Below are 26,573 nucleotides of genomic sequence, written 5' to 3' on the forward strand. Positions count from 1 at the left end.
ACAGGAGCTGGGGAACTGATTGAGGAAGAGGGATGAGGTAGAAAGCTATTGGTAGCAAACTCAAAAGCTACTTCAAATGAAGTCATCTTAGCTTGTCAATCACACCATCTCTGATTTGGGAAGGCCTATCCCATAATGGCTACCCAGCACCGGGTGCAAAGACCTAGTTATTTTCAAAAAGACCTCCTGCAAAAATTCACTGGTAGTAGGAGTTCATAATGCAAAGTAGATATGAATCCTGTCCTTTGTCGCTCAACACATACACACATTTACTGAAAACAACTGAAAATTCTGATTCTTGGCAATTAAAATAAAATGAACCCTTCTTGGGCCAAGTATCAAACCTGTAAAGTGTTTGCTATGGTCATAATTTAGAATTAGCCTCCATTTGTCCAACAATAAATTGGACTGTTAATATAAACACTTGCTGTCCTGTTTGAAGTTAGATGCTATATTGTTTCCTGTTTTAGGAGAGGGATAAGCATAATGGATTATTACACAAATGTATCAAACAGAAAGCATTTAGAGCCAAAAACAGTGTCTGCCTTCATACACAGAGATATGGACCCTTAGGATAAGTAAGTTAATGGTAAACATAAACAGGAAAGTTAATATTTGTTCTACTTGATGTTGTTGATTGGTTTAACAAATCCTTTGTGGGCCATCTATGTTGAGCAGTTCTGCACAATGCACTTGAGCTAAATTACATAACAGTTTATACGATCACAATTGGTAAATTGTTACTCAGACTGTAAAGTCCTATCTAGTAATCCTGCCATATTTCTAAAGCAAATTGCTCCTTAATTGAAACCTGCTTCAATATAAAAATACAGCCTTTTCAATGAGTCATCCATTTTTTTTCCTTACAGTTTGTAAAGGCTTCCAGCAGTTTAAAGCGAGGGTTAATTTTGCATTAAGACCATTGCCTCCTAGTTTCTTTCAAATAAAGCCAGGGGAAGTTCAGGGGAAGGCTCTTTCCTTTGATAATGAAGCTCTCCATGTTAATGATGCGTGTAGACTCCCTTGGATCCTCTGAATTAGAAATACTAGTGTGTGTGAGCGCTACTCTGCTTCATTAACATTAAAGAGAGGTAGATTGGTGGCTATTTAGGGCACAGTGAAATTGCTGGCTATTTAGGGCAGATGGAAATGGTGCTAATTGTGGCTGATAATTCCATTAGCAGGGTACTTCCATTTTGGTGTCTGTTTGGCATATAGGTGAAAAAAATAAGCACACTGACATCCTTTCAAGGGGGATGTAGTCTGAGGCTCATTGTTGTCTTGTAGAAGTTCAGGTTTGTACAGAGCTGCAAAGTTTTTTAGGCTCCTAAAATACTTGTCTCTGTGTGCTGGCACTATTTGAGGAGCAGGGTGTGTGTTTGTGGGTGGCCATACCTCAAGCAAGGCATGTGAAAGCCAGGGACACAGTATTGCAGGTTGAGGAAACCCTGGCATCATAGAGATTTAAGGCTGTAAGAGGTCAGGCAGGCTTTCTCTCCTACTCCCTTTCCTTCCCAGGTCATGGACAGACTTCCAAATGTAGGTCAGGGAATCCACACTATCTTGCTAAGAAACTACACAAAGCCTTCCTCCTCAAAAAGACCTTTTCAGCATTAAAAAATGGCATTTTCATCCCCAGTTTTTCCAGCCAAGACTCCCTGTCTCTCTGTCCCAAACACTGAGAACAATTCACTGAAAAAGAAAATTGATAGTGTCTGAATCAATCAAAACCCTAGCCTAACTTCAAGTCTTTGGAGAGAGAACTTACTTGTTATAGGTGGACATATTGGGAAAGATGTATTTCACTTAGCTTTAGCCATCTAGAAGTTAGAGGTCCAGTTTAAGATAGCTATTTGAGGTCCCTTTAAAATCCCTCATTAAAACTGGTGTCCACCAGAGTCGATCACCTCATTCACTACTTGGGGGGGCTAGATGGCTAGTGTGGAATTGCCACCTACCTTTCTGATAGATGAACCAGGTGATTTGTATCCCTCCTTGAATCCAAGCAGGAGTTACAGAATCACAGAATGGTTGAGATTGGAAGGGACCTCTGGAGATCATCTAGTCCAACCCCCCTGCTCCAGCAGGGTCACATAGAGCAGGTTGCCCAGGACCCTGTAATTGGCCCTTGCTGGTTTTCTGCTCTGCCTTTATAATTTTTCAGGAGTACTGGGGAGAGTTCCCTGGGAAAAGTGGTCCAAGCAATCTCATCAGAGTTCTCCAGAGATGAAGAGTGCGGTAAAAATGTAAGGATTCACATTGCACAGAGGATGGGTCTGAGTCTCTGTCACTTGCTATGGCATTGTATACCTTTGTAGCTCAATAAAGTGATTTCTGGTATACAGAAGAGTTTAACCTTATATGTGGTGTGCTACTGTTGCTAGAAATGTTTTCCTGAATACCTGTACAGGTGCTGATAACTGTGGCAATAATCTGTTTGCTGTCATTTACTTGCTTAATTAGCAGCCTAATATCCTGGTCCAGCTAATGCCTATAAGAGGAGGTTTATTAGTAGTACGAAAGCTGTTTAAGCCTTATAAACTCCTTCCAATCAGTTTCATTGGTCTGCCAATATCTTCTGGTTGAGTGATTCTTCGCTGATTCACACTTTCCCTGTTTCCCACTGCTGTTTCTCTGCTGAATGTTTCTGCGTAATCTGAGCATCCTCTGCTGAAGTTACAGCCACCAGAATAGCAAAAAATAGGAACTGATTTAAAAAGGGAAATAAAAATGTATAGGCAATCCTCCCCAAGGACGACTGCTATTGTATATCCTCTCCTAAGCAGTAAGGGGGAAAATAGCCAAAAATTGCAGACACAAAAAGGCAACTTTCTAGGTGACACGAGTTTTAGTGTTGTCTCTCTTGGGTAAGTGGGCCATATCCAGGCTGGAGCACTGGATAACATGCTGAGATGTCTAGCTGGGGGATAATATTCTGATATTTAGAAATATCATTTCAGATATGTTAAAAAGAGAGTTTTTTTAAGCTCACTGTCAACTCAAATGTCAAAAGTGACTAAGTGGACTAAAGATGAAATTGCCAACTTGCCTTAATCCTGCAGCAGTACTTTATTCATGTATAAATCTGCTACATTCATTTTTAAGACAGAATCATGGCCCCAGGGTACCTGGGCCAGCTAGCAAGGCTTTTCCTCAGCTGAGAATGAGACCTGCAATCCTGGGACAGGTATCCCCAGGTATTCCCTGTATGTGGTGTGAAGAATACAAAAAGTGGGGAAAAACATAAGCTGCATTTATGCAGCTGCCACCCCAGTCCTTTTACAAGCATAGCTAGTGCTGGCAAGGACTGGGAATGGGGAGGTGGGGTGGGACCTTTTGGAGGATAGGGAGTCTTCAGCAGGAATTTTGGATGCTTCTATCAGAGCTTCTCCTGCATCTTGAGTGGCATAGACCACCATGTGTCAATCCTTTTGCAAATCAGCTGGGATCATGCATAGAGTGAGGAACAATCTCTAACAGTTGCTACAGAGAAGAGTGCCATGAAAAGATGCATCAGATTATCAGACAAATGTTGGCAGTCCTTGCATGTGTGTGTGTGGTAAGGGAGTAGGGAGGATGTTCTTAGGCAAGGATTTATTCTTCCTAATTTTTGGTACTGAAGTGAGATTCCTAATGGGGAAGTCTCAACACCCAAATTTATTTGGATCATTTAGAAACAGGAGTTCCAGAGAACATCTCAGGCCACCTAACATCTGACCCATCCTCTGAAGGAGCCTGATGTGCCTTGTTGCCTCTAAAGAGAAAGAGTATAACTTTAGTTCCATGCCTAGAATTAAAAGAGATGAATCCAGACTTCTGCGACTTCGTTCTTCCTGCATCTTTCATATACCACACAGGTCTTGGTGCAGCACAGACATTTTAGTGACATAGCATTTTAGCACCTTCAGCCTTGAAGAGGCTAAACAGTAATTGTCTGTTGACATTTCATGGGATTGGCACAATTCAGTTACAGAATAAGGCTGACTGGATTGCTTTACAAGTCAGTTACACTTTCTACAGTGTCTATAGGAAGAGTTTGCCCAGAGACATTCACAGTCTAATTCCAGATGTGAAGAAGTAGCTTGGAGTAACCAACCAGAACATAATTTCCACCATAGTTTCCATAAGTTTCAAGAACTGTTGCAGGAATGTAATATGCTGAGGACTGGAAGTAAAACCTTTGTTTTGAAGAAGCAGCTTGTGAAATAAAAATCAGTCAGGTGGCTGTGATCACTCAGACACTGAGGAGATAATGGATGTTTGAAGTCTGGACATCAGAAAGGTACCTGCATTCCAGCTTTATCCTTTCCTTCATGTAGTTTGCCACCTCCAACTAAGCATTTCCTAAAAGCAGAGTATTCTGTATTTTTAGTCATTACATTACCCAGGAATGCCTTCCACCCTGGGGAAACTGATAGTCATACCAGCAAGTTATTATTCTGACCAGAAGCCCAAGTAATCAAGATCAGTTCATCATACTTTGAAAACTCTACATGCAAGAAAGAGAGGGAGTCTGTCTATGGAGAGGAACCACTTTAAAAGTTTTGCCATAGTCAAGATGGGTAACTATACCCATTCCAGCCTCACATTGTTAGTTCTTACTCTTAGCATTGAAAGGCCCTCAGATGCTTTAAATCTAAAAGGTTTACGTGCATTCGTGATATCATTATCACTGTTGATCTCTTTAGTAAGTTTTTTCTCTGCCTGGATTGGACAGCATGAAGAGTGGAAAGTGCTAGTGAAAAAGGAGTTTGGATTCACATTTCGGTGGTCAGACAAACTGCTGTACTAAATGTTCACCCATTCTGTGATGACTTTCATCTGTCTTCAGTAGCCCCAGCTCTGTACGGCTGCTGAGTTGGACACAGGATAGCGTTTTGAATTACACAAATTTTAGCATCTTCAGCCTTGATGACAGTTTTGACAGCTTAAGTCCAAATGTCAGTGAGTAATTGGAAAACTCTGCTAAACCTTTTCATGAGCGTGAAAATCCTAAAAGTTGATCTGGAGGATCATGGGGCTGTTGGATAGGGAAATACTCTGGCAGTCCAGGAGTTATAGCCTCTTTTGCCATTGCTGAATTTTGGCACAGCCTCACTCCTCTGTGCCTTTATTCCTTCATCCTTTGTCTCCCTCTCTCTTTTTTATGGCTTTTCAGGCAGAGATTGTTTCTTACTGTATTTTTAAAGAACTACACAAATGAAGTCACATTCCGAGAGAGAGCCAGCATATACTACTGTAATTCAAATAAAAATAGAAATGTAAAGCTTACAAAATGATGGATTTGAGTGAAGAAATGTGATTATATTTTTTTTCCTCCAGAAAAGAGGCTCCAGACATTCCTTATAATTTAACTGTGACTGACAGTAGGAATAAGACAACCACAGTCAATTACGTCCCTGATACTCTATCAAACCTGTATGGCTGGGTGGTTCTTCTCTTGGATAAAGAGACTTACTCTCTGACATTCGACAACCCTTTGGTCAGCAAACAGCTCCAGGTAACACATGCATTTTTTTAATTTGTAAATTGTATTTGAAAGAGATGCTTTTATCTTTCTGGGTGGACAGAGAGAAGAAAAGAGTGTTAAGTGCGCTCAGAAAATCGTTCCATACTTATAGTCAGGGCTCAGATATGACAACCTAGTACCCGAGACTCAGAGAAGTAACTTGGAGTGGGAAGACGACTTTGGTCATTGTAAATGAAAGTTCACTTTGGTGCTTAGGGATCAGAACAAAATTTATGCTATCTTAAGACATACTGAAGCATGGTTTTCAGAGGACAGTATTCCGCTGAACATTTTAAGGTAGCTAGGAGAGATGTCTTTGTCTGCATTCACCATCACCTCCTGCTAAATTTTCCGTTTTCTCTTCCCTGTTTCCCATAACCATTTTACAGAAGAATATGTTAAAAGTAAGGAGCACCACCGTCTTTATCCCTGCTGTTATACTGCACTCCACTGCAGTGTGGAGCTCTAGTCACAGACACGTGCATGTTTATTTTGCTTCCCTCTGCTCCAGTATTCAGCGGCATTCAGCAACTTCACAACAGGGAATTACCTACTGGTGGAACACAAGAATCTTCCTGCCTATACTGAGGTCGTGGTATCCTGTGGGACAAGGACTGGATCGCCGCTCCAATCGCTTCCTTCCTACGGTCATCATCGGAGCTGTGACTGGTATCTCGATAGCAGATTGAGGAAGTTAACCTATTTGGGTAAGTGCAATACAAGGGATGTATTGTACCTTTTTGTTCGAGAGCCATGACAGAGCTGATGTCTTTTTAACCAAAGCCCTCAAACTTTGTAAAGCCTTAAACACAAGGCCATCTTTCAAAGGTGTTTCAATAAGTGAGTGGTCTTTCAGTAAGACCACTCAAATAGGTAAATGCATTCACATCAGGTCCATCTCTATCTGATCTATCTGATGCCTAATCTATCAACAAGAGCAAAGTATCTTAAATAGTGGATGACATGGCATCGGCTGAATTTGAGCTGGTGTTTTGGAGAGGAAAAGACATTAAATTCCATTAATGATCTCTGATGTCAGCTGGTCTCCCATCACATGTATCATCCATAAACCATGTGAAACTTATATAGGCTGAACCTATTGAAGGCAATAGGATTACTGAACAAGGATTCCTTCTGTGATTATAAACTCTCAAAGGTTTCTTTGAGTATACTGGCTTTGTACACTAGGTTGTGGAGCACAGTGCTCTTGTGTACGATCTGTTTAGCGTTGAGCAACCAGAGCAATAGCAGGCTAGTGGGGAGGAAGAGATGGCTGGAGTGAGGGCAAGCAACCCATGAAGCTAAGTTTTACAGCAATGAAAATCATTCAGTGCACATATGACGAGAGGTAGGGAACTCCATTCTTTAACCCCAGTTTGAGTCACACTGGCTACATCCATCTCTGGTCCTGAGGCCAGCTGTCATTGCACAACATGAATCCATACAACTCCTCTCTCTCTCAAAATGGTCTGGATGCACCCCAGCTTCAAATTAGGAATGATCCTTGTCCTGTAAAACTCCCAGTCTATAATAATCACCATCTGGGAGAGTGCATTGGTCCAGGCCAAAGCTATGCCAGGAACTAGACCAACAATGTAACCACACAGATGATTGGGAGCCAACACTTAGACCCATGTCCTGGCCCTATTTAGTCCACTAATACAGACATGAGCCCAAGACCATGTTAGGCATCTACTGAAAAAGAAAATACATATATTATTTCAGTTTTCCAACAGTGCGGAATCGTTCTTTCAAATATGGATTCTAATGATTGCTCAGTTTGGATATACTGAAGCGCATTTTCACCCGTAGGGAAGCACGGGAAAGCTCAGAATATGACCGTATTTCTTGACCTGTTACTGCTGTTGAAAACAGAGGCTTGGGAAGATGGGGGCAAAGTGATCTGGTCAGCATGTGTTGCTCTTACAGAATCATTGATACATTCTTGCCCTTCTTTTGCCTTCTTTTCATTTTGATTTTATTATATGAAGAGCTGTTTGTTGTTTCTCATTTTAATACAGAGAGAAACAATCACACAGAGTACATGAGGGTAAATTTATGAAAACACCTAACATGTATAATTCATGCTGTGAACATTTTCAGCAAAGACTTTTATAGCAGCAAGATCAATAATTCAGTGTTGGGTACCTAATATCTGCTACCTCCTGTTACGGTTAATATCACTGCCTACTGTTGGTAGGGCAAAAGTCTGCAATAAAGTGGATGGATTCCTAGCCAGGATACGTGATTTTATCTCTACCCTAATATCTGCTGTGCAGGGTGAGGATAATTAGCCATCAGGGCAAACTATCATGGCATGTAGTGGACTTTCCATCACTCAGGGTCCTTAGAGGAAGTTTGGGTGTCTTTTCAGAGAAATATGTCTTAGCTCTATGAGGAGCTATTAGAAAAATCATGGGGTGAGGTTCACGCTCTGTAGGAGGTCAGCGAAAGCTGTCACAATAGTCCCTTCTGGCCTTAAAAACCTACGAATCCATGCACCCATCCAGACAGGACAACGCTTTAAGGTCTTGCCTTCAGAACGCTTTGCTGCCTAACTCTGCAAGCTGTTTTTATTTTTTAGTTACATTTAACTATATGAAATAATTAGTCAACTAATTAATCCCGTTTACAAGCTTTGTCGGATTCTTCAGCTGTCAGTCATGCCCAAGCCTGGGGCTGGCGTTTAGTCTCCGCTCTCTCGTTCATGTGACTTGGTCTCCATGGCTACAGGCTGCATCTGCTGACACCCCACTCTCTATTTACTGCTTAATTAAGAATTTCACGCTCAGCCCTTATCTGCTGCTAAGAACAAGAACACACTGTTAAGAAATTCCAAATTTAGGATGCGGCACAAGGAAAGCCTTTCTTGTAGGCCTGACTGCGTGGAGCCTCTTTAACTACCCTCTTGGCAACTGCGCTGCCACCCTTCAATCAAAAATCATTAAATGGGGCAGAGATAATGAGCATGTAGCATATCAAAAGGAGGATGTTTGCTTGGGCTGAGGAGGAAAAGCTGTAAGGGCCTATAAGCAGCCGCCACTTCAAAGGGAGAAGGGGGCTGATAAAGAATCATTTGTTCCCGGTTGACTTATGTAAAAGGTCTGGTATGCCGGAGTCCCGTCTCGCAGACGCGAGTCCCCTCTCCCGGTGCTCGTGTGTCAGCGGTTAGGCAGCTGGGCCCAAACAGCATCGGCCGGAGCATATAATCACTCGACTCCGCGCGGACAATGGACACTTGTAGGGGGTGGCCCGGGGAGGGCGGCAGGACAATAGGGACACAATTATTGCAGCTGCTAGGGAGGGCCATAATTCTTCCCGTGGAAAGTAGCAGGCCCTCGCGGAGCGGAGGGGAGAACTTGGGCGTATTATTCATCTCCTGACTTTTGGGAAGCACTTTGCCATGCCAGTGGGGTTTCAACAGCTGCTTGTGTACCACCGCTTTCCAATAATTGTACATTCTGCCAGGGGTCAACTTACTTTTGACCTGCTCCCTTTGTGCCGGGTAAAAAGCCTTTTAGGGCAAACTGTTGGGAAGTGGCAGGGGTGCATTAAATCCAAAATTAACGTCAGTAAATACGTATCAGATGCCGGCTCATTCATGAGCAGGCTCCTAAATTCACACAGCCTTTTGCTCAGGACCACATGGGGGGAAGAGGGGGAAGAAGGGGAGGGAAGACACAGCAACTGAGAAGATATTGTTATTCAAACGAAGCGGGCAGCTGAATGAAGCCACCTTGGCACGCAGGTTGTGTCCGTCTCAGGCGCTCAGTGTGTGCCTCTCGTCCGATCAGGCAGGGAAATTGTCCGGCGTCGTGCATGTGTTTGTCTTTGGGGGAGAAGAAATGCGTGCCTGATACAAAAGGCAAGAAAACATACAGTCTGGAGGGGATTATAGGAGTTAAGTTGCCCTAATCGTTTGTGTGCTTGCACTTTTGTAAATTAGACCTTGCCATGGGACAATGCAAAGGACTCTGAATGTGGAGAAATAATTGTGATGGACAGTAAGGGGAATCCAGGATCCAGTGTTTCAGCTATGTGGGTATCTATGCAGTGATGCTGTTAACAAAGGTGCTTACTGCTACCTACACACATCAGTCATGGTAACTGGATCCATTTGAAAATAATCGTTTTGGAACATTCAAAATAGTTGGTATCAAAGACAGATGACACCCCTTCGCTGCAGATGCTGGGTGAAAGTGCGATGAGGAAGCTTGGAGCACTCTGTGCTGAGGGAATCTGGGGACTCAAGTAATTTCTATATCTGTGAGTTTTCTCTTACATAATTCTGTCTTTGTAGCACCATCCTGATTTTATATGTCTTAAGAGAAGTGTTCCTTAAAGGTCACTGATGGGCCCTGAAATCAGTGTGTGGCTCTATGTGTTTCGTTATGGCTCAACCATGTATCAGGAGAGTGGTCTTAATAAGACATGACCGTGGCGAACCAAAAAAATCTTACTGTAACAAGGAGGAGGAAAGAAACATCACACTAGCACAACAGAGATATTTGTAGGAGCAGTATCTTGTGTGAATTACAATAATAACATTATGAGCTTTTTAAGTCTGTTACAAATATGAGCATATGGTACCACAGCATGGTATTGCTCCCTGGTTAAGGTCTCTGGGCAACACTGGAACTGGCTAAAAAACAGAGAAATTTTATTTCTTTCCTGTTCACTCTTGAAATGTTTAAACCATTTTCTTTTGGAACGAAACAGAGTGTTGGCTTGCTCCATCTCCACATTTCTCTCGGCTTTTTTCTAAAGTTGAAACGCTTGTCACAACATTATTGAAAACATCACTGAAAGGATTATCAAACTTTTCATTTACCCCAAATACATTTTTCAGTAGATATAACTTTTAAGGAGACAGGTCATCCTGCTGACTTTGCTCAGGCTACTCATGTGTGAGTTGTTAAGAAGGCCCGAGGCCTAACCTTGAATTACTGCTGTGTCAGAAGCAGGTCTGCAGTTTCCATAGTTCTTCAAAAAATAATTTGATTACACTTATTGTCCTTATAAATTCCAAATGAATGATCTCACTTCCATTTTACTTGGTGGGTTTCTGTAATTGCTTTGTAAGAAAAACAGGCCCTTAAGAACGTTTGTTTCTAATATTGAAATACAGAAAATAAATAAACAGGATATTTTCTTCATCCTTATTGCTCCAGGATAAAGGGGAATCCTAGGTGAAAGACCTGAAGAATGGAGTTAATCTCTGTGAGGGGAACTGGTTGTATAGACATGAGTCTTTTCTTCCATTTAGTTAAAATTCACACTGTCTATCTCAGCTGTTTCAGGAGGTTTGTGGACCAGACGTGGGCTGCTCAGTGGTTTCTGTGTGATGAAATGCATGTGTTCACCTTGGTTCTTAGGAAATAGGTGCCGTCAATAACTGACACAAAGAGAAAAATCTACTTTCCCCTGGAAGACAAGTGGCTGTCCTTCTGGCATGTCAGCAGAGAGACCAGAGAATGAAGAAATTACAGGAATAAGATAATGAAATGCCTCAGTAATCCTCTCAGGGATGGTCTTTGGTCTGTGTGATGTCTGCAGGAGGAATTTCATGCCTTCACCTCTGTCACTCCCAGTATTAATCTGCTGTGAGCAGGAATCAGTCTCCATTAGTCCAAATCTTCTGTTTTTATATCTCTACTCCTCACTGCAACATCCCCACAATCTATACTCCCGGGTATGTCCTGTAAGAGTCCCTGACAGAGGGTGGCAAAATATCCTAGTCCGGGTTCTCCGGTTTCCAGAAGTGTGTCTTGCTGTGTTGTTGATTGTGTTGTCTAAAAGTTTTGATTTCCTTGTGATATATGTTAGCCCAATTGATGTTAAATAGCACAGGGTTGCTTGTTATTTGTAAGTTGGGCTATTGGAGCCATTTATCCTAGTTTCAGCCTTTCCTAATATCCAGAGGCAAAATTCCCTGTCACTGCAAAGCTGATAAAAGACTAGGTTGCTCCTCCTTCATGTTCACTCAAGGAGCCTTAAACCAGAAGAAAGTTACCAGGAATATAGTCAAGCAGGCCTATATTTATGATTCACAGCCCAAGCATCCAGGAAGAGCTGTAATAAGACAGAAAATTGATGAACCTTATAAAGGTTTTATACAGCTAAACCCTGGAGCCTTATAACTACATTTTGTAAAGAGTCACCTTAATTCAATGTTTACTAATGATGTCCTTCATCTGTATTGCCTTTATCTCTTCCTGTCTTGTACAAAAACAATGATAACATACTCAATAGCTAAACAAAACAACCAAAAGAACTATGTCACTGTAGTCATGATTATTCTCAAGGCTTGTGTCTCTCCTGCTTTGATCAGATTTTAGGAGTGTTTGTGGAAAATGGCAATAAAATACTGTTGATTCAAAACCATTGCTGTTTACGTACAATTGACATAAATAATTGTGAAAGTTGCGGGCTGGGGGGGATTCAATCCCACTTCTTTTACTCATATGGAGGGTATAGCTGGCTTATAATGGTTTGAGTTGTCATCCCGTGTGGTTGGATGATGCTTAAAATATGAGAAACTTTTGTTCTTGCATTGACTCAGAACATGGCTGTACTGGGTTACATCATAGCAGTTCCTTTCTTTACTGTGTAGGCTGAACTCCTTTATGAGATCTATATAGTGTATCGGTCAAATTTTGTGTCAGATAGATAGGAAGAGAGCTTTTCCTTGAACAAAACAAACATCCTTAATTAGAGAATTACACTATAGTTCCTGCAAAATGAAGCAAAAAATGACAAAAATGTATTTATCAAAGAAACGGATAGTGTCAGGGCTTGGTTCTCTCCCTTCCCCTAACACTACTTAATGTACCACCTTTGACTCCTTATTTGCCCCGTTATGAGTAAAAAGAGAAGGAAGGCCACCATAAATAGAAAAAAAGATCAAAACTAGCTCTCCAAGGCAGTCAGTTGTTGTTTCGATTGACTGAGTTGGTGATCAGAGTGTGCAACTCTGAAGGTGCCGGTTTCTCTCCCTTGATTGCCAAGGTAGCCTGCAGGAGTGGCTTTGTGAGGGTGATTAACTTCACCTAATGCAGGCATCTAAAAGTTAGTTGTTTACTCCTACCCCAGCTCCCATTTATAGTCAAGGCAGAGAGAAAGGAACCTCACTGATAACACATCTCATCCTTCATGTTTAAGATAGATGAACAGTTCTCTTGAGATGCTTCCAATGACATTACTGGAGTCCAGGCTACCTGGCTTGCAGCCATTTAATGTTAGGTGAGATGAATGCCATGTGCAAGGGTTAGTGTTAGGGGAGAGAAGTACCTCTATAAGAGTATTGTCATAAAGTCACAGGAATTCTGTGCCAAACACTTTAAATTAGCTGCCTCGTGTCACCCCTTCTCCTCAAAGGTTTGCATTGTGGCCACCCAGCAATATGATGTTGCTCAGTTCCAGCTCTATATGAATATTTGGGACAGAATGGCTAAAGTGAATATGGATCAGACCATAGCTACCATTGGGAGAGAAGGTGTCACTGAAGAACAGGACTGAGGCACCTGATTACTAATTAATCAGACACGAGAAAAACCTCATGGAATCAGTTTCTATTTAATTATGGAAGCCTCATTTGGCGTAGGAGCATATGCTGCTAACTCAATCGAGTGCTTTCAACTGACATCAAATAGTAATTATCAGAAAGAATCAAGTTTTTTGATTATTCATACTAATTTATTGAACACTTAAAATTAATGAACCTCAGTTATTTTAAATTTGCTCAGTTGCACTGGGAGAAAAGGAGGGAGGTAGGAAAGGAGGGTTCTCACAATATAAAAGTACAGAGACTTGTTTAAAGATAAAGTAAGTAAATTACAATATGGCATGAAATCCCATCAGTGGATTGATATAGATGAAGGAAAGTTCCTGGTGTGTTCTGGAATTGAGGGAAGTCCTGACAATAGCTTTATTTATACAAGTCTTCTACCCCTGAAATCTTCCAATGACATTTTCGAGTCACCCTAATGGGCTGGGCAGTGGACAGGAGATTCATTTGTTTGCCAAAGTGTTTCTATTTTAACCTCTGATTGTTCCAGTCTGGTGACTGAAGGGAAGTGCCTATATATGCCACTGGAGATGAAGAAAAGGTAGCCTTTTAGCTGGGTGTGATGCAGAGTTTTCTTCTGCTGCTCTTGGTTTGATTTGCATTATCCTAGCCCTTCTCCTGCTGACAATATACTAGTGGAAAGGTTACAACTGTGATAATTGCTTCTGACCTCCTTTCACAGTACAGAACACAGGGTCCCTGTCTTCCGTCAAAGTCTGACTAATTAAAGCATCTCTTTTAGATTGTTTTGAAAAAAATATTCAAAACCAAACTAAAAAAAAAAAAAGCTATAATTCATTATTTGAGCCAGTTAATACATTATGCATTCACTGGTGTGACAACGCTTGTGCTAGTGAAGCTGCTATGGATTTATAGTGGGATAAAAGAGATTCATGTTCCAACCTAGAATTTCTGATTGTTGAATGTTTTCTTTTAGCTGTTTCTAAGTTGTCAGGAGATTCCCCAGTATCTGTAAATTAAAATGTATTTGTTTAATCCTTTCTCAAAATACAAAAAGAAAAAAAAATGCTCAGAAAACATGTGTAGTTCTTAAAAAATTGTTGTTAGAAATATATAATGTTGTCAGAAAATCACATGTAGCAATAGATTTACTATCATTTTTTGTTAATTTGTAAGGCTTTTCTGTAACTCCCTGCAATTCTCTGTGTTCAGTCTCAGGAGCTGACTTAATTCAGGTCACAGTGAAAGAGAAAGCGAGAGTGGCTTTACCTACATCAGGTGCGTGACAGTCTCTGGCTGAAAGGTTTGGTCTGAGTCACACCATTTCCTTTTTACTACTTTTCCAGAAATATGTTGTTATATTTCACTTCAGTATTTTGTACATCTATCAACCCAACAGGGGTTCTTGGCATTCATTTAAGCATTTCATTGAGCCATATCTACCATTGCTCATGATAAATGTGTGAATCCACATTATAAAAGACTATAAACTTTTGTTAAGAAATACCATAGCAGATCAGAAAGGTCATGGAGAAAGTAAGATTACAACATATTTTAGTGCTTCGGAGTGATCTTAGTGTAATAGTCTGACATTATTGCCCAGTTATACATTGAATCAGACAGCATAATAGACCAGAAAGAGCGGAGATGTCCAAAATTTGGTTTTAGGTGCATAGCTGCTTTGCTGCATATTAACAACAGTAATCATTGGTATGGCAATCGGCCGTAGAGATCCTTTTACAGAGCATTTCCTCTCGAATAGGCAAGTAATGGAAAGGCAGACCTTGCCTTGAAGAGCTCTTCCTAGGTTTAATTTCTCTGTGTTTCCCCATGCTGGTGGCAGAAAGCTCACAATATTTTTCTACTGCACAGTGTTACTGAGTGAGTTCTAGTCCATCTCACTCACGAGCTTTTCCCTGTGTTTTCGGCATATAATGAAGCCCTTCTCAAGTAAAATGCCAGAATTTCCCTTATAGTCCTTTATAGGATAGAGGTAGGTGCTTGTGAAGGCCTCCAGAGGGAGGCCCTGACTGCGTTGGTTTAGGGATTACTAAACTTCACTTATAGGATTTTCCTGTGTTGACTGCAGACTAAGCCAATTTAGGCAATTTATTTATGAAGACTGGCTCATTAGCTATCTAAAATTGAAGTGCACGTTAAGGACCTAAATTTCCTAAATAAGGAACTTGATTTCTCCCAGAATTTCAAGATGTTAAGGCCAGGAAGTTTCATTTTGGATCGAGCTGAAAAATAAATCCTTATGGAATCAGCAGGTGTTGCTATGTGTCCCAAGCCAGGTCTTCATTACCCCATGAAATGGGACGACTTCTGCTTTTTCATGGACTTTCAACCTTGTAACAACCGATTACTCAGTTTTGAAAGTCTTTCATATTTTAGCTCACCCCAAGAATTCAATCTGTTTCCTAGAGCATTGCGGGAGAAAAAAAATGTGTGAGAAGAGCTGACTTTTTTTTTCCATAGGGCAGCTTTCTTAAAGCATGGAATATCCCAAAGAGCAGTTAGTGTTGCTTCATCATGACAAAAGGAGGCTGTTAATGCTGCAGATGCTTGACTGTCAAAGAGATGGTAATTCTTTCAGCTAGTAAAAATGGTAATTCTCTCTTCATATATGCTGTTTTGTAGTTCCTTCTGATGCTGTCTTGAAATGGTCGCACCCTGAGACATGGAATGATGTGGGAAAAGCCTGGGGTGGATCCAACAACAGCATCCCTGGTCCTGGGGAAGATGTCATCATCTTACCTAGTAAGTAAGGAAGGAATGGTCTTCAATTTTTCTAGTGGTGCTGGGACCTGTCTACTTTAAGATAGGTAGTTGTGTTGCAATGTGTGCTCATTGGCATTAGTGTCTATTCTAGTATGTGCAGGCCAGTACATTTGTTCCTAGTCACATTTACTCTAAGCTACAGCACCGAAGTGTGATTTTTGGAAAATAATACTCAGGCTTTTCCATTTACACACACACACACCAGCACTTACTTACCCACACTGATATTCAAGCTTGATTATGAGCAAGGACTTTAGTTCTGGAGCAAAGAATCTGCTAGACTCAGAATCACAGCTCACAAAGAGATCATTTCTTGACTGACCTCTCTGGGTTTTTGTGCATACTTCATGTTTCCACAATTATACCAATTTCCTTTTTATTTTCCCATTGCATTTCCCAGATTATCAATGATAGTCTCTCAATCCATTTGCAGTGGATGCCGCCTAGATGTTTTAGCCTATGCCTGTATTTTAACCTCAGACCTGAGTTACATTTAAATCACAGCTTAGTTTACAACCTTATTGCATGAAAGCTATTTGTATTCTAGCTAAGATAGTAGGCAATCTGCAGTGAAATCTGGAGGAGAAAATTTGTGATAACTATTACACCTCATAGCTGACCCTGCTATGAACAGGAGTTTGGACTAGATGACCTCCTGAAGTCCCTTCCAACTTGAATTATCCAATAACCCTGTGAATACTGTGTACTATGTGTCTGACATACTCTGGTACCTGTTGCTGGCTCATCCTCAAAACTTTTGTGTGAAATCATGTAAATCTATCTGTCTGCCTCAGTTCCACTTCTGGAAATGGGTATAACACTGCTCCTTGCCTCTCACTCTTCAACCTATTTTTGGCTTATGAAGTCTTTGTGTGGAAGGAAATTTCCATTGCTGTGTGCTGGCTTTTGGGAGTTGAGCCCCAGACATAGTTAGGATTTCTCTGTGCTGTGTCATCAAAAATAATATGTCACCTACATACTACAGCGCATCAGACTGACAGCATGGGGAGAAAAGAGAGGGAAGAAAAAGGGTCTCAATGAAATGGGCTCAGTCTGGGTTTTCTCTCCTCACTTGTTCAGACAGTATGTAAGTTTATTGATCTTCTCTGTGTTACGAGGTCTGTATGTTTATTCGGAACTTCTCTGACCCGCTAGGTTTTGCTTTATGCCATATCTTGAGGTTTTGGAAGTTCTTTTTGGTGTTGCTCCAGATATGAGCTGTATTGACTTTATTACTGTTAAGTTGGGTTTTATTTTATTTTCCTTATTATGCTTCCAGAATGCGTCCTAGGCATCAAATCTAAACAAAAATAATTGGCAAAAACCCTCTGCATGTAGTAAAAAGGAATTTAAATTCTGAATGAATTATTATTATTATAGAATTTTGTTGCAATCATACTGTCTCCCAGCTCTGCCCCAGCCTCTGTCACAAAGTCAATTTGTATTCAAGTTGGGTGAAAGATTTTTAGCTGAGACACCCCCATCTCCCCATTTTCTTTAGATTTGCCTGAATTGTAAAGTTACTGAAATATTTTGTGAAATTATTCTAATTTCAGCAAATTGTTTCTGTCAAAGAAAGAACAAAAATGCTTAAGCATTCATAAAATGAGAACATTTTCTTTTTTTTTTTTTCCAAAGAGGGATGATTTTAATGTTTTCAGTTTGAAATACTATTTCATTTGGAAGTATACTTACAGTTTAGTTTTTTAAATTAAAAAGACAAGCAAACAAACCCAAACTTCCTTAGGATCTAATATGTAATTTCAGGTTAAATACAGAAATATATTCAACCTTCAATGAATTCAACCTTAGTTTAATCTTCAGTCTTCTGACAAATGTTAAAAAATGGCTTCATTTTGGATCATCTTGAAGTAATGTTTGTCCTTGCTTTTGAGGAGAATTTGCATTGAAAAACAGATAATTTCCACTTTTCTGATTAATTTCCTATTTCCTATCAAACAAGCACAATCCATTTTTTTCAATTCTGTTATCTCACTATCACTAATGAATAAATGTCATTAAGCGTTTGTATGATCAGAGCCCAGTAAAGCCAGAGATGTCCTTCCAAAGGTTTGCTGATCACCTGTAGGTCCTGTGTCCTATCTGCGAGCCCCATGTGTTTGCCATGTCCAAGATGACAGTATGAGCCTATGTTTATGTATCTGAAACTGTTACTGGTCAACACAGTTAGTAAAACCTGAGGAGTTACTGAGGTGACCAAATGTGGATATCTCCTTTAGTGTGAACTGAGTTGCTTTTTAGGATTTATTGATGGTATTAAGTAGAGCTCCAGAGATCAAGTCAGTTGATCGTATGAAGATATCTTGTGTCATTTGAGACACCCTAGGACCATCCTGCCTGTCATCCAGGTGCCACTCTGGGTGGGCAAAGGTCTCTCCTGTGTCATATTTGACAGTGCTGTTCAGAGGTCTCAAATAGCCAAGGTTATTTCAGATGGTGCTAAATGCCTAAATGAGTCAACTGTGTTGGGAGCTTGAACATCTAGTACTCATAGACAGCTCATTTCAGGTGTCTTAAGTTGAGACCTGAATCTCATTTCTCCAGACCATGCTCAGGAGCACCTGAGAGAACAGCCCAACTTGCAGCCAATGTATATCCTCTAAATCATGCTGTGAAGGTCCATATCTATGTTCATTGGTTCCTTCTCCACTCTCACTTCTATTGCATCTGCCCCCTTATGCAGGCATTAAACAATGAGCCATTTCCCATGGGAGTTGCTGTCTCTCTGATCCTCTTGGTTGGATTAGGTGTATTTCGTTCTATATAGTTCCCAGAGAACATGGCCAGAAGGCAATGCCAGACAATCTGTTTCAACTTCTTGTGCATCACATTATACCCAGTTTACAAGATACCCCTACTTAGAGCCCATGATTCTTAAAAGACCAAAACATTTCAGTCTTCCAAAACTGTAAGTAAGAGTCAAAGGCAGATATGAAGAGACACAAAGGTGACGCTGGTAGCTGAGGCCTCTGTACTGACCACGAATTGATTGCATAGGATGTGCTTAGATAATCATAGGAGGTAAAGCACAACCTACAGTAGAGCATAAAGGAAAAGAAAAAAAAAGTGCTATTTAGATTAGATTAGAAAATGGAAACTGAATATTAAGGTTGTGATGGTCCTTTACTGCATTGCAAATTCACCTGTGAATCAAAGTCCACTGTGTTTCTTGCGAAGCTAAGTGTTATCCTCTCAGTAGAGCATCTCATTTTAGCTGCCATGCAAGGTATTGACCACAGCCTTTGTCAGATAATGCAAGGCACTTCACACTTAAGCTGTGCCTGAAGCATTGCAGAGAAATGCCTAAAGCCCAGACCAACCAATCTCATTCTAGAACTGGAAACAGCATAGCTGCATCAGCTTGCTGATATACTAATTAGCTCTCCAGAGATGGAAAGCTCATTAGCTCAGGCCTGGCTCTGTGCTAGCACTGTGCTAGCATGACTGCACAGCCTTTGGGTCAGAAAGAACATCGCCAGAATTTAGAGCAGTTCTGGTTCGGTCAGCTTAACTATTTGCACTATGCTACAGGGTATGGTATAGGAGATTCTCTTTAGCATACTGCTGCCTACCGGTTGGGAGGCAACAGGGTAGGAATTGCACAATTTGACGTGATCTCTGTTGTTCCTTGAACAAGAATGTTTTCTGCTTGTGAGGAGTTGAGGGGCCGAGATAATAAAGATTACTCAATACCTGCATGTAAGTCAGTGCCTGAGCAGGATTAGACGCTGCAGTTTCCTGGTCCTGAATCTTAGTGTTCAGCTACTTAGTGTAGGATGCTCCAAAGTGTGAAATAAAACTGCCTCTGCTCTAGAGAAGAGCCTTATTGAATGGCTAAACCACAGCAAAATATTTAACATCTGAGAAGGAAGAAGGCAAGTTACACATGAAAATACATTTCCTGCTAGGGCTGGTGGAGCATATGTGTCTTTCAGCCATGTTTTTTGACTATCTTTCTGATATCAGCAATGACAATCTCTTACCTCCTCTCACTAGAGCGGGTATGCAGTGGAGATGGGTCTGTCATGTTAAGGTAACTTTTAGTGTTTGTGTGTTACAGGTTCCCTCAGTGTCTGATTCCCTAGCGGATATAAGTCCATCCCAGCCCCAGATGGAAAGCTTTAGCTCAAGCTGGAACAGCTTGTGCTTTCACCTCTGGAGGTTCATCCTCCAGAGCTGCAGTCATCACACAAGGACCTCTCACATGCATGAGTTTTTGGCAATTGCACCACCTCGAAAAACAAGCTGGATGAGTTTAGTCATGCCATTCTGGCAGCCAGCAGTGGCATTAGCTTCTCAAGCCCTTGGATTTTCAGGGCTTTGGTTTATGGTTTTCAGTATGACACACTCCTGACACAGCGCGCTCTGGGTGGAAGGAGAACGTGTTATAATTCCAGGCGATGGAATGTTGTTTTGAAGGGTATTGATATGATATCATGTAGCCTCTGGCAATTTCTTTTCTCTCTCTCTTTTTTTTTTAGTGGTGGAATTCACTGTTATTCATTTTCTGATTTTGATTTTCTTTGAACTTTTTCTGTTTGAAGAGATGAATGCTGGAGTACTGTATCTCATATAATAGCTCTTCTGTTGTGCCTGATTTCCATTCAATGGCATGCTATGGTGTTTTATATAGCAATGCAGTTGATCAAAGGCATTTTGTGTCATTGCTGGAGTCATTAGTGAGTTCTCAGTGTTGTACGTCTGAACATTAAGACTGTGGCATACCTGTGAGCTTTTGTCTGGAGAAAACATATGTATAATGAAATGTGGCCCTGTTTTCAGGCTTGAATTATCCTTTTCTGAAAGTGCTTGCTTATTATTATGTGAATGTCTTCATGAGAGGAAAAAACTCAGTTTTGTCTCTCTCTGAAGGTAAATCGCTTGAGCCTAGTGACCTAAAGTTTATGATTTTAACCCCATAGTACCCATTTCCCTCTATTACATAACTAAGAGTATTCTGTAAGGACTTTATTAATCCCGAAAAGTCTCCTTTGAATCTGTTTGTTTTTCTTCTCAAGTGTGGAAGGACCTTTTTTTTTCCTTCTTTTTTTTTTTCCTGCTGATGAGCCTTCTGTTATTTATGCAGAGCAATATTGCACTCTCCCAGGACTTCACACACCAAGCATCACACACCAAAGTGTTGTTTGTTTACACTGATGAAATCACAGGTTTGCACAGATATCTCTGGACAGGAGAATTTCTCTCTCCTCCTGTGTTTCAGGGCTCACATACGTGATGCTGCAGCTACAGAGCAGTCAGCATTTCCTTTTTAAAGTCTTTTTCAGAAAGATGTGCAACTCAGCAAAAATATCTGTTCTATACTGAAACTTGACATATAAATGGTATGCCTAGGAGCATTTCTTTTTTTTTCTTGTAAAAATGTTTCAGTCTGTGTTTGATGAATATACTTATGGCCTTTGTCAACTGCAGCTTTTTGCCACATTCTTGAGCTGTGATTTCACAAACTAGATTCCCTTTCTGCCTGAGAGATATCATTTCAATAACGTCTTCCCCTCTTATTCTCTTCTCTCTGTTTCCTATCCTCACATACTATGCTTTTCCTTCTCAGTTCTGCAGGGCATAGGACTATGCCTGTCCTGTAAAGAGATTATACACAGGAGTTTCTTCATGCCTGTGAAAATGTATCAAGTACTCATATTATGAGATTTAGAAAAAAAAAATGCAGATTGCACATGCTCTGTAGAGACTTATTATATCTGGAAGCTGTGAAAAACTTGTATGCCTGAAGGATGTTTCAGCCCAAAGATTCAGGGAGTTTCTTTTCAACTGGGATCTTCTGAGTAACCATGGGTTCTTGCGATACTTTGTATAGTCTTTGAGAACGGAGGTACAGCATCTCCTGGGCTCTCAGCGTGTCCCTTGCTGATGTCCAGAGAGCAAGAAGAAAACAAAAATGGGAAAGCAAGATGTGGGAGAATACATGGAAAGGAGGAGTAGGTGGCATGGACAGAGTAGGACCATGTGTGCAGAAGAAACAAACCAGTAACCAGACCCAGGACCCCTGAGTATGCTCTCCCCAAACCGCTGTGAAATTTTAGGGCTGCAAAATGAAAAAGTCAAAAGCTAGGAAATGCTAATATTAAGTCCATCTGCTCACCTTTTATTCAGTCCATTCCTAAGTGTACTTTGTGCAGTCTTTTATTACGTTATGACACATCATAACAGGACCAGCAAGGACAGTCACATCCTTTGCACTGTGATTCCCTGAGGACTCACAGGTGTGCATGATTTTGGACAGTGTGTGTGTGCAAGAAAAGATCTCCAAAGACCTCATGATATATCTTAAACCCTGTATCTGTAGTAATGATGGAAGTGCAAAAATTAGGCCCTGATTGCATGAACGCACCCCGGGAATCATGTTGCCCAAGGACCATGCCCCCTTGGTACATCAGCCTCGATCATTGTATTTTTTGTCTATAGTTCTAATTAAATAAATCAATAATTATTCATTTTTTTGCCCTAAATTATGATTATTGTTGTTTGCTTTGGCAGCTGCAGCTGTCTCACCTGATGGGAACAACATCAGACCTTCAGCCCATGTGCAGGCTAATTTGTCATTGAAGTCAGCAGGAGTTTTGCTTAAACAAGGACAGTGTGAATTTGTCCTTAATAAGGCAGAATTTCTGGATATGCTTCAGACATGATGAAAAGCCTTGTACCTCTGCCTTTGAATTATATAGAACATTTTGTCTCCTACTGTGGAAGACACCAGACTGAGCAGAGAAAAACATCCTAACGTTTACTCCTGCTTTCACATGACTCACAGTTAACTTAATAAAGGCACTGCTCCAAGGTTCACTGGGCTCAGGGCTAAGTCAACCCTAAATGCCTAATCTTTCTCTTTCTATAAGCAAGGAGTTGGAAGAGCTGATAAACCTTTATGCTGAACGGCTTGAGTCAAGTTCTAATTATTTGTTTTGGGGAAAAGACTTTCCGTGCACTACCTATTGTATGGTTATTTGTCTCTTCCTCCAAAGCAGCCGCTGATGGCTATAGGGAGAATCAAAACTGTTCAGTAGCCAATCCACTTCTTAAGACATTGCATGGCTCTTCCCATGTTCGAGACCAAAACCGTTTTAAGTGCCCCGTTCTTGCTGCTTTGTCAAAATCTATTGGAAAATCTGCTTGTTCCTTAATCTGTACTGTTTTGTGAATCTATGCCTTGCAGTAAAGGATATGAGATCAAGGAAAGCCATAGTAAATCTCTGGGTAGGAGTTGACAGCTGTCATTATGTTGAAGAATCTAATTTTCTGCAAACTATTTCTGTGGAAGTCACAATTAGATCCTAAACAGGGCTTCTGCAGCACAGAAAGGCCCTGAACAGCAGCATCTCGTTGAACTCTTTGTGAAGAGTTTTTGCTGCTTATTCTTCCAGGGGCATCCACTGACTCAGAGAGATGCTATACTGGGAAGCTGTTACTCTTGTTGATAATGAAATGAGCTGGAAACCACAATTAAAGGGCCTTAGCTGCTTTTCACTGCAATCAACTGAAAAGCTCCCAGTGACATTAAAGAGCATCAGATGGGCCCTGAGGATGGAATTTGTTTCTGTGGGCTACCTTAAATGAGGCACCATTTCAGTCATTACTCATGTCCTATTTTGAAAGCTAAAGTGGCATTTAGATGGTTCACAGGCTGTGTGGGCTGGCAACTTTAGGAGGCACCAGCGGCATTGCTGTTGCGCTCAGTCATCATCAGCGCTGTTCTGCAACATAAAAATATACATTAAGAGGCAGTCCCAGCGTGACATGGTGCTTGACAGGAGGGAGGAATGTGGAGGAATATGGCAACAGAAGCTGGCATGTGACCTGCAATAAAACTTACGCACTTGTGTCTCGGCCCTGTGCTCTCAACCACACAGATTCTCTACTGTTGCCTTAATTGTACTTCGGAGATGAACCAGCATAGGAAGTCATAAATTGATTTCTGGGAATATGCAGTGCTGCAGCATACTTCTAGTGTCATCTGGTGAAAGCAGGGATCAAGGAGCCTGGAAATGGGGTCAGAAGTGACTTATACTCCTTACTTTATCCTTATGGAGCTGAGGGAATGGTGCTTCCCCTGGCTACTGTTAACTAAGTTATTAATAGGGAATGAGTAGTTCTGTGAATAAAGAACCAGAGAAGTTCAACTTCCTGCAGATTTTCTTGACTTCAGCAAAGCTTTTCTCTTGCAAATCCAAGAACAAAGCCAAGCTGCAGAGAGAGAAGAGCAGTGACAGGGAATTGTTGGAGGTGGGTTGCAATATATGCCTTCAGCTTGCCACCAATGTCACCGTAACTATTTGACACTATTGTATTTTTTCACTTCATTCACTGTTGTTCTCTTCTGTGCCATGAGGGAAAATGCTGTCTGGACATGGATCGATTTACTCTTGCTTCATTGCATTGGGTCATCAAGATTTACTTTCAGAAGTAGAGCCAGATTCATCCAGGGAAGCCAGCAAGTCTCCAACTTGCTGCACTTTACATGCATTCTTACAGCTGCAAGTGGCATTTGATGAAACTTAATCATGCAACAATATCATTATAAATATTATGTTGTTATTTATTATCAGATTGCAGTCACACCATGGAGCCTCAGCTGTAGACGAAGCTCTTGTGGATGCTGTGCAAGCACACAATCCCTAGCTGCCTTTTTCTAAGCAAAAAAAGATTTAAGCTAAACTCAGGCAGAGATAATATTCTGACCTTTTCCACCTCCATGCCACTTTTGGCAGGTCATAGGCTGCCGCTGTTCTGAATAACCCTCTGCTTTGTTTCTCAGACCGGACCATCCTGGTGGATATGGCTCTTCCCCCTCTGAGGGGTCTCTACATCCTGGGGACCCTCGAGTTCCCCAGCAATTCCAGCAACATCCTGAGCACTGCCTGCATCGTGGTGGTGGGGGGAGCGCTGAAAGTGGGTAAGTGAGCGGCTCGTCTTCTGGGTACCAGGGGTTTGTTTCTGCTCTTGATAAATAAGAAAAAGAGGGAAGAAAGACTTTTGTGTTGGTATAAATGTGCTGACCATCCTAATGCTCCTAAGCTATGAGAGTGTCTGCAGTGTGGACACTGAGAATGTCCATATTAAGCACAGTGATTATCCACTGGAGCTAATTATCAGTTCATTTGATAGCAATACGTTGTAAATGATGCGTTCCTCACCTCACTGAAGTCAGTGGCAAAACTCCCCTTGATTTCATCATGGCTCAGATTTTATCTGGTATATAAAAGCCCTTCCTACTTCATGTGGGGCTGCTTTATGAGGCTGTAATTCCTCAGGGCAGATTCTCCCTTATTCCGTGTTCAGGCAGGGGTAGGTGTCTGTGGACATTAGTGAGGCATCTACTAAGTGTCATAGAGGTATTTAAAACTAACAAAAATAAAATGACCAAGAATCCCCAGAGTGCCTGGAAATCCTGCTATGACATAAAGCTGGCACAGCTGGATTCATAGCATTTGTTCTTCTCATCCCTCTGCACGGATGAGTACCAGGACTTCACGGAGGTGCTACCTTGCAGGGATGCCACCTCCAGTGCTCTCGAGTTAGTCTCCAATGTCACTGGGGCTGTTCCACATTATTCGCAACAAACAGGATCAGGTTTTTTTCTCCACAAAAGTAATTACCTGCATAATTCCATTTAAATATCGAAGTTCCTAAAGCCAGGCATTGTATTTGCTCGCAGGAATCCTTAGGATGCTGGGATCACATTGCTGATCACTGCCTGACCTTTCCCAAGATTGGTTTTATGAACTTTAAAACGAGAATTTGTTTGTGTAATCACCTCCTGAGGAAGCCTGCTCCAATATTTGTTTGTTGTTAATCTCAAGGGAGTGTTTAGTTAATACAGTACTGGCAAAAAGAGTTATTTCACTGCCCTGTGTTTTCCTTTGGAAAAAAAAAAAAAGGTTTGAAAGTCTAATCTGGGAGGTCAATATATATACGCTTAAAAGAATCTCAGTCATTTCTTACTTACAGTCTTCTGTAGTTTAAATGCGGTTTCTTATTGGTTTTATGAAAAAGCATGTTTTCATTGCTAAAAACACTTAAGAAACATTGAGGCACTTCTTTGCTGCATGAACTCCCCTCCAGCATATCTGTGAGTAGTAATGATATTAAAAGCCAAACAGGTATTCGCAGCTGTTGAATTTTAGTCCAGCATCTCCTGGAGAGATACTCTTGCTTTAGCTTCAGCTGTGAAGATGATAGGTAGGTAGAAAGTCTTCAAGTTTCCCACATCTTATCCTGGCTTCTATGCTTGTTTGTAAAACTGGGAGTGAACATTTCTTTCCCTTCCTCTTTCTTTTCCCATGTGTTTGAGGCCTAAAGGTAACTTCTTGGAGCCCATCTGTACAATCCTGACTGTTCCATGCCTGAAGGAAGGTTTTGAAGCCCATCTGTCCAATTCTACCACACCCTAAAGAAATCCTGACACAAAATAGATAATGAGACAGTTTAGTAAACAAATTTAATAGATGTGGACATCAGCATTCAGCATTGCCTGAGCAGGAGCTGAGGCTGAGATCATGTGATCCAAATCCCCAGATCCTCCCTGTTGTGTAACTTCTCTGGGCCATTTTCAGTGCAGCAATCCTTGGCCACGTGTCATTGCCTTTTATTGACTGACCTGGGCCAAATGAAGACTCTCTGGCAGAGCCTGGATCTTTTGTTCATGGCTTTGCTTAACAAACTACTAGAAAACAATGACCAGTTCTGGAAACAAATCTG

General features: G+C 41.1%; 1 protein-coding gene across 7 annotated transcripts in view; it reads left to right on the forward strand.

Moving 5' to 3' along the window:
• The window catches only part of PKHD1 (PKHD1 ciliary IPT domain containing fibrocystin/polyductin), a 272,244-nt gene that overhangs the window by 147,838 nt on the left and 97,833 nt on the right, over nucleotides 1–26,573 (forward strand). For all 7 annotated transcript variants that reach the window (XR_010388155.1, XR_010388156.1, XR_010388154.1 and 4 more), the window contains 5 exons: nucleotides 5,323–5,500; nucleotides 6,021–6,216; nucleotides 14,250–14,315; nucleotides 15,681–15,800; nucleotides 24,631–24,768. Coding sequence is in view for 4 of the 7 variants with exons in the window: in XM_064508296.1 (XP_064364366.1) it covers nucleotides 5,323–5,500; nucleotides 6,021–6,216; nucleotides 14,250–14,315; nucleotides 15,681–15,800; nucleotides 24,631–24,768 (698 nt within the window). In the remaining 3 variants the exon portion in view is untranslated. The remainder of the gene's footprint in view (nucleotides 1–5,322; nucleotides 5,501–6,020; nucleotides 6,217–14,249; nucleotides 14,316–15,680; nucleotides 15,801–24,630; nucleotides 24,769–26,573) is intronic.

Source organism: Dromaius novaehollandiae, chromosome 3 (genome assembly GCF_036370855.1).
Source record: "Dromaius novaehollandiae isolate bDroNov1 chromosome 3, bDroNov1.hap1, whole genome shotgun sequence".
Classification (NCBI taxonomy): domain Eukaryota; kingdom Metazoa; phylum Chordata; class Aves; order Casuariiformes; family Dromaiidae; genus Dromaius; species Dromaius novaehollandiae.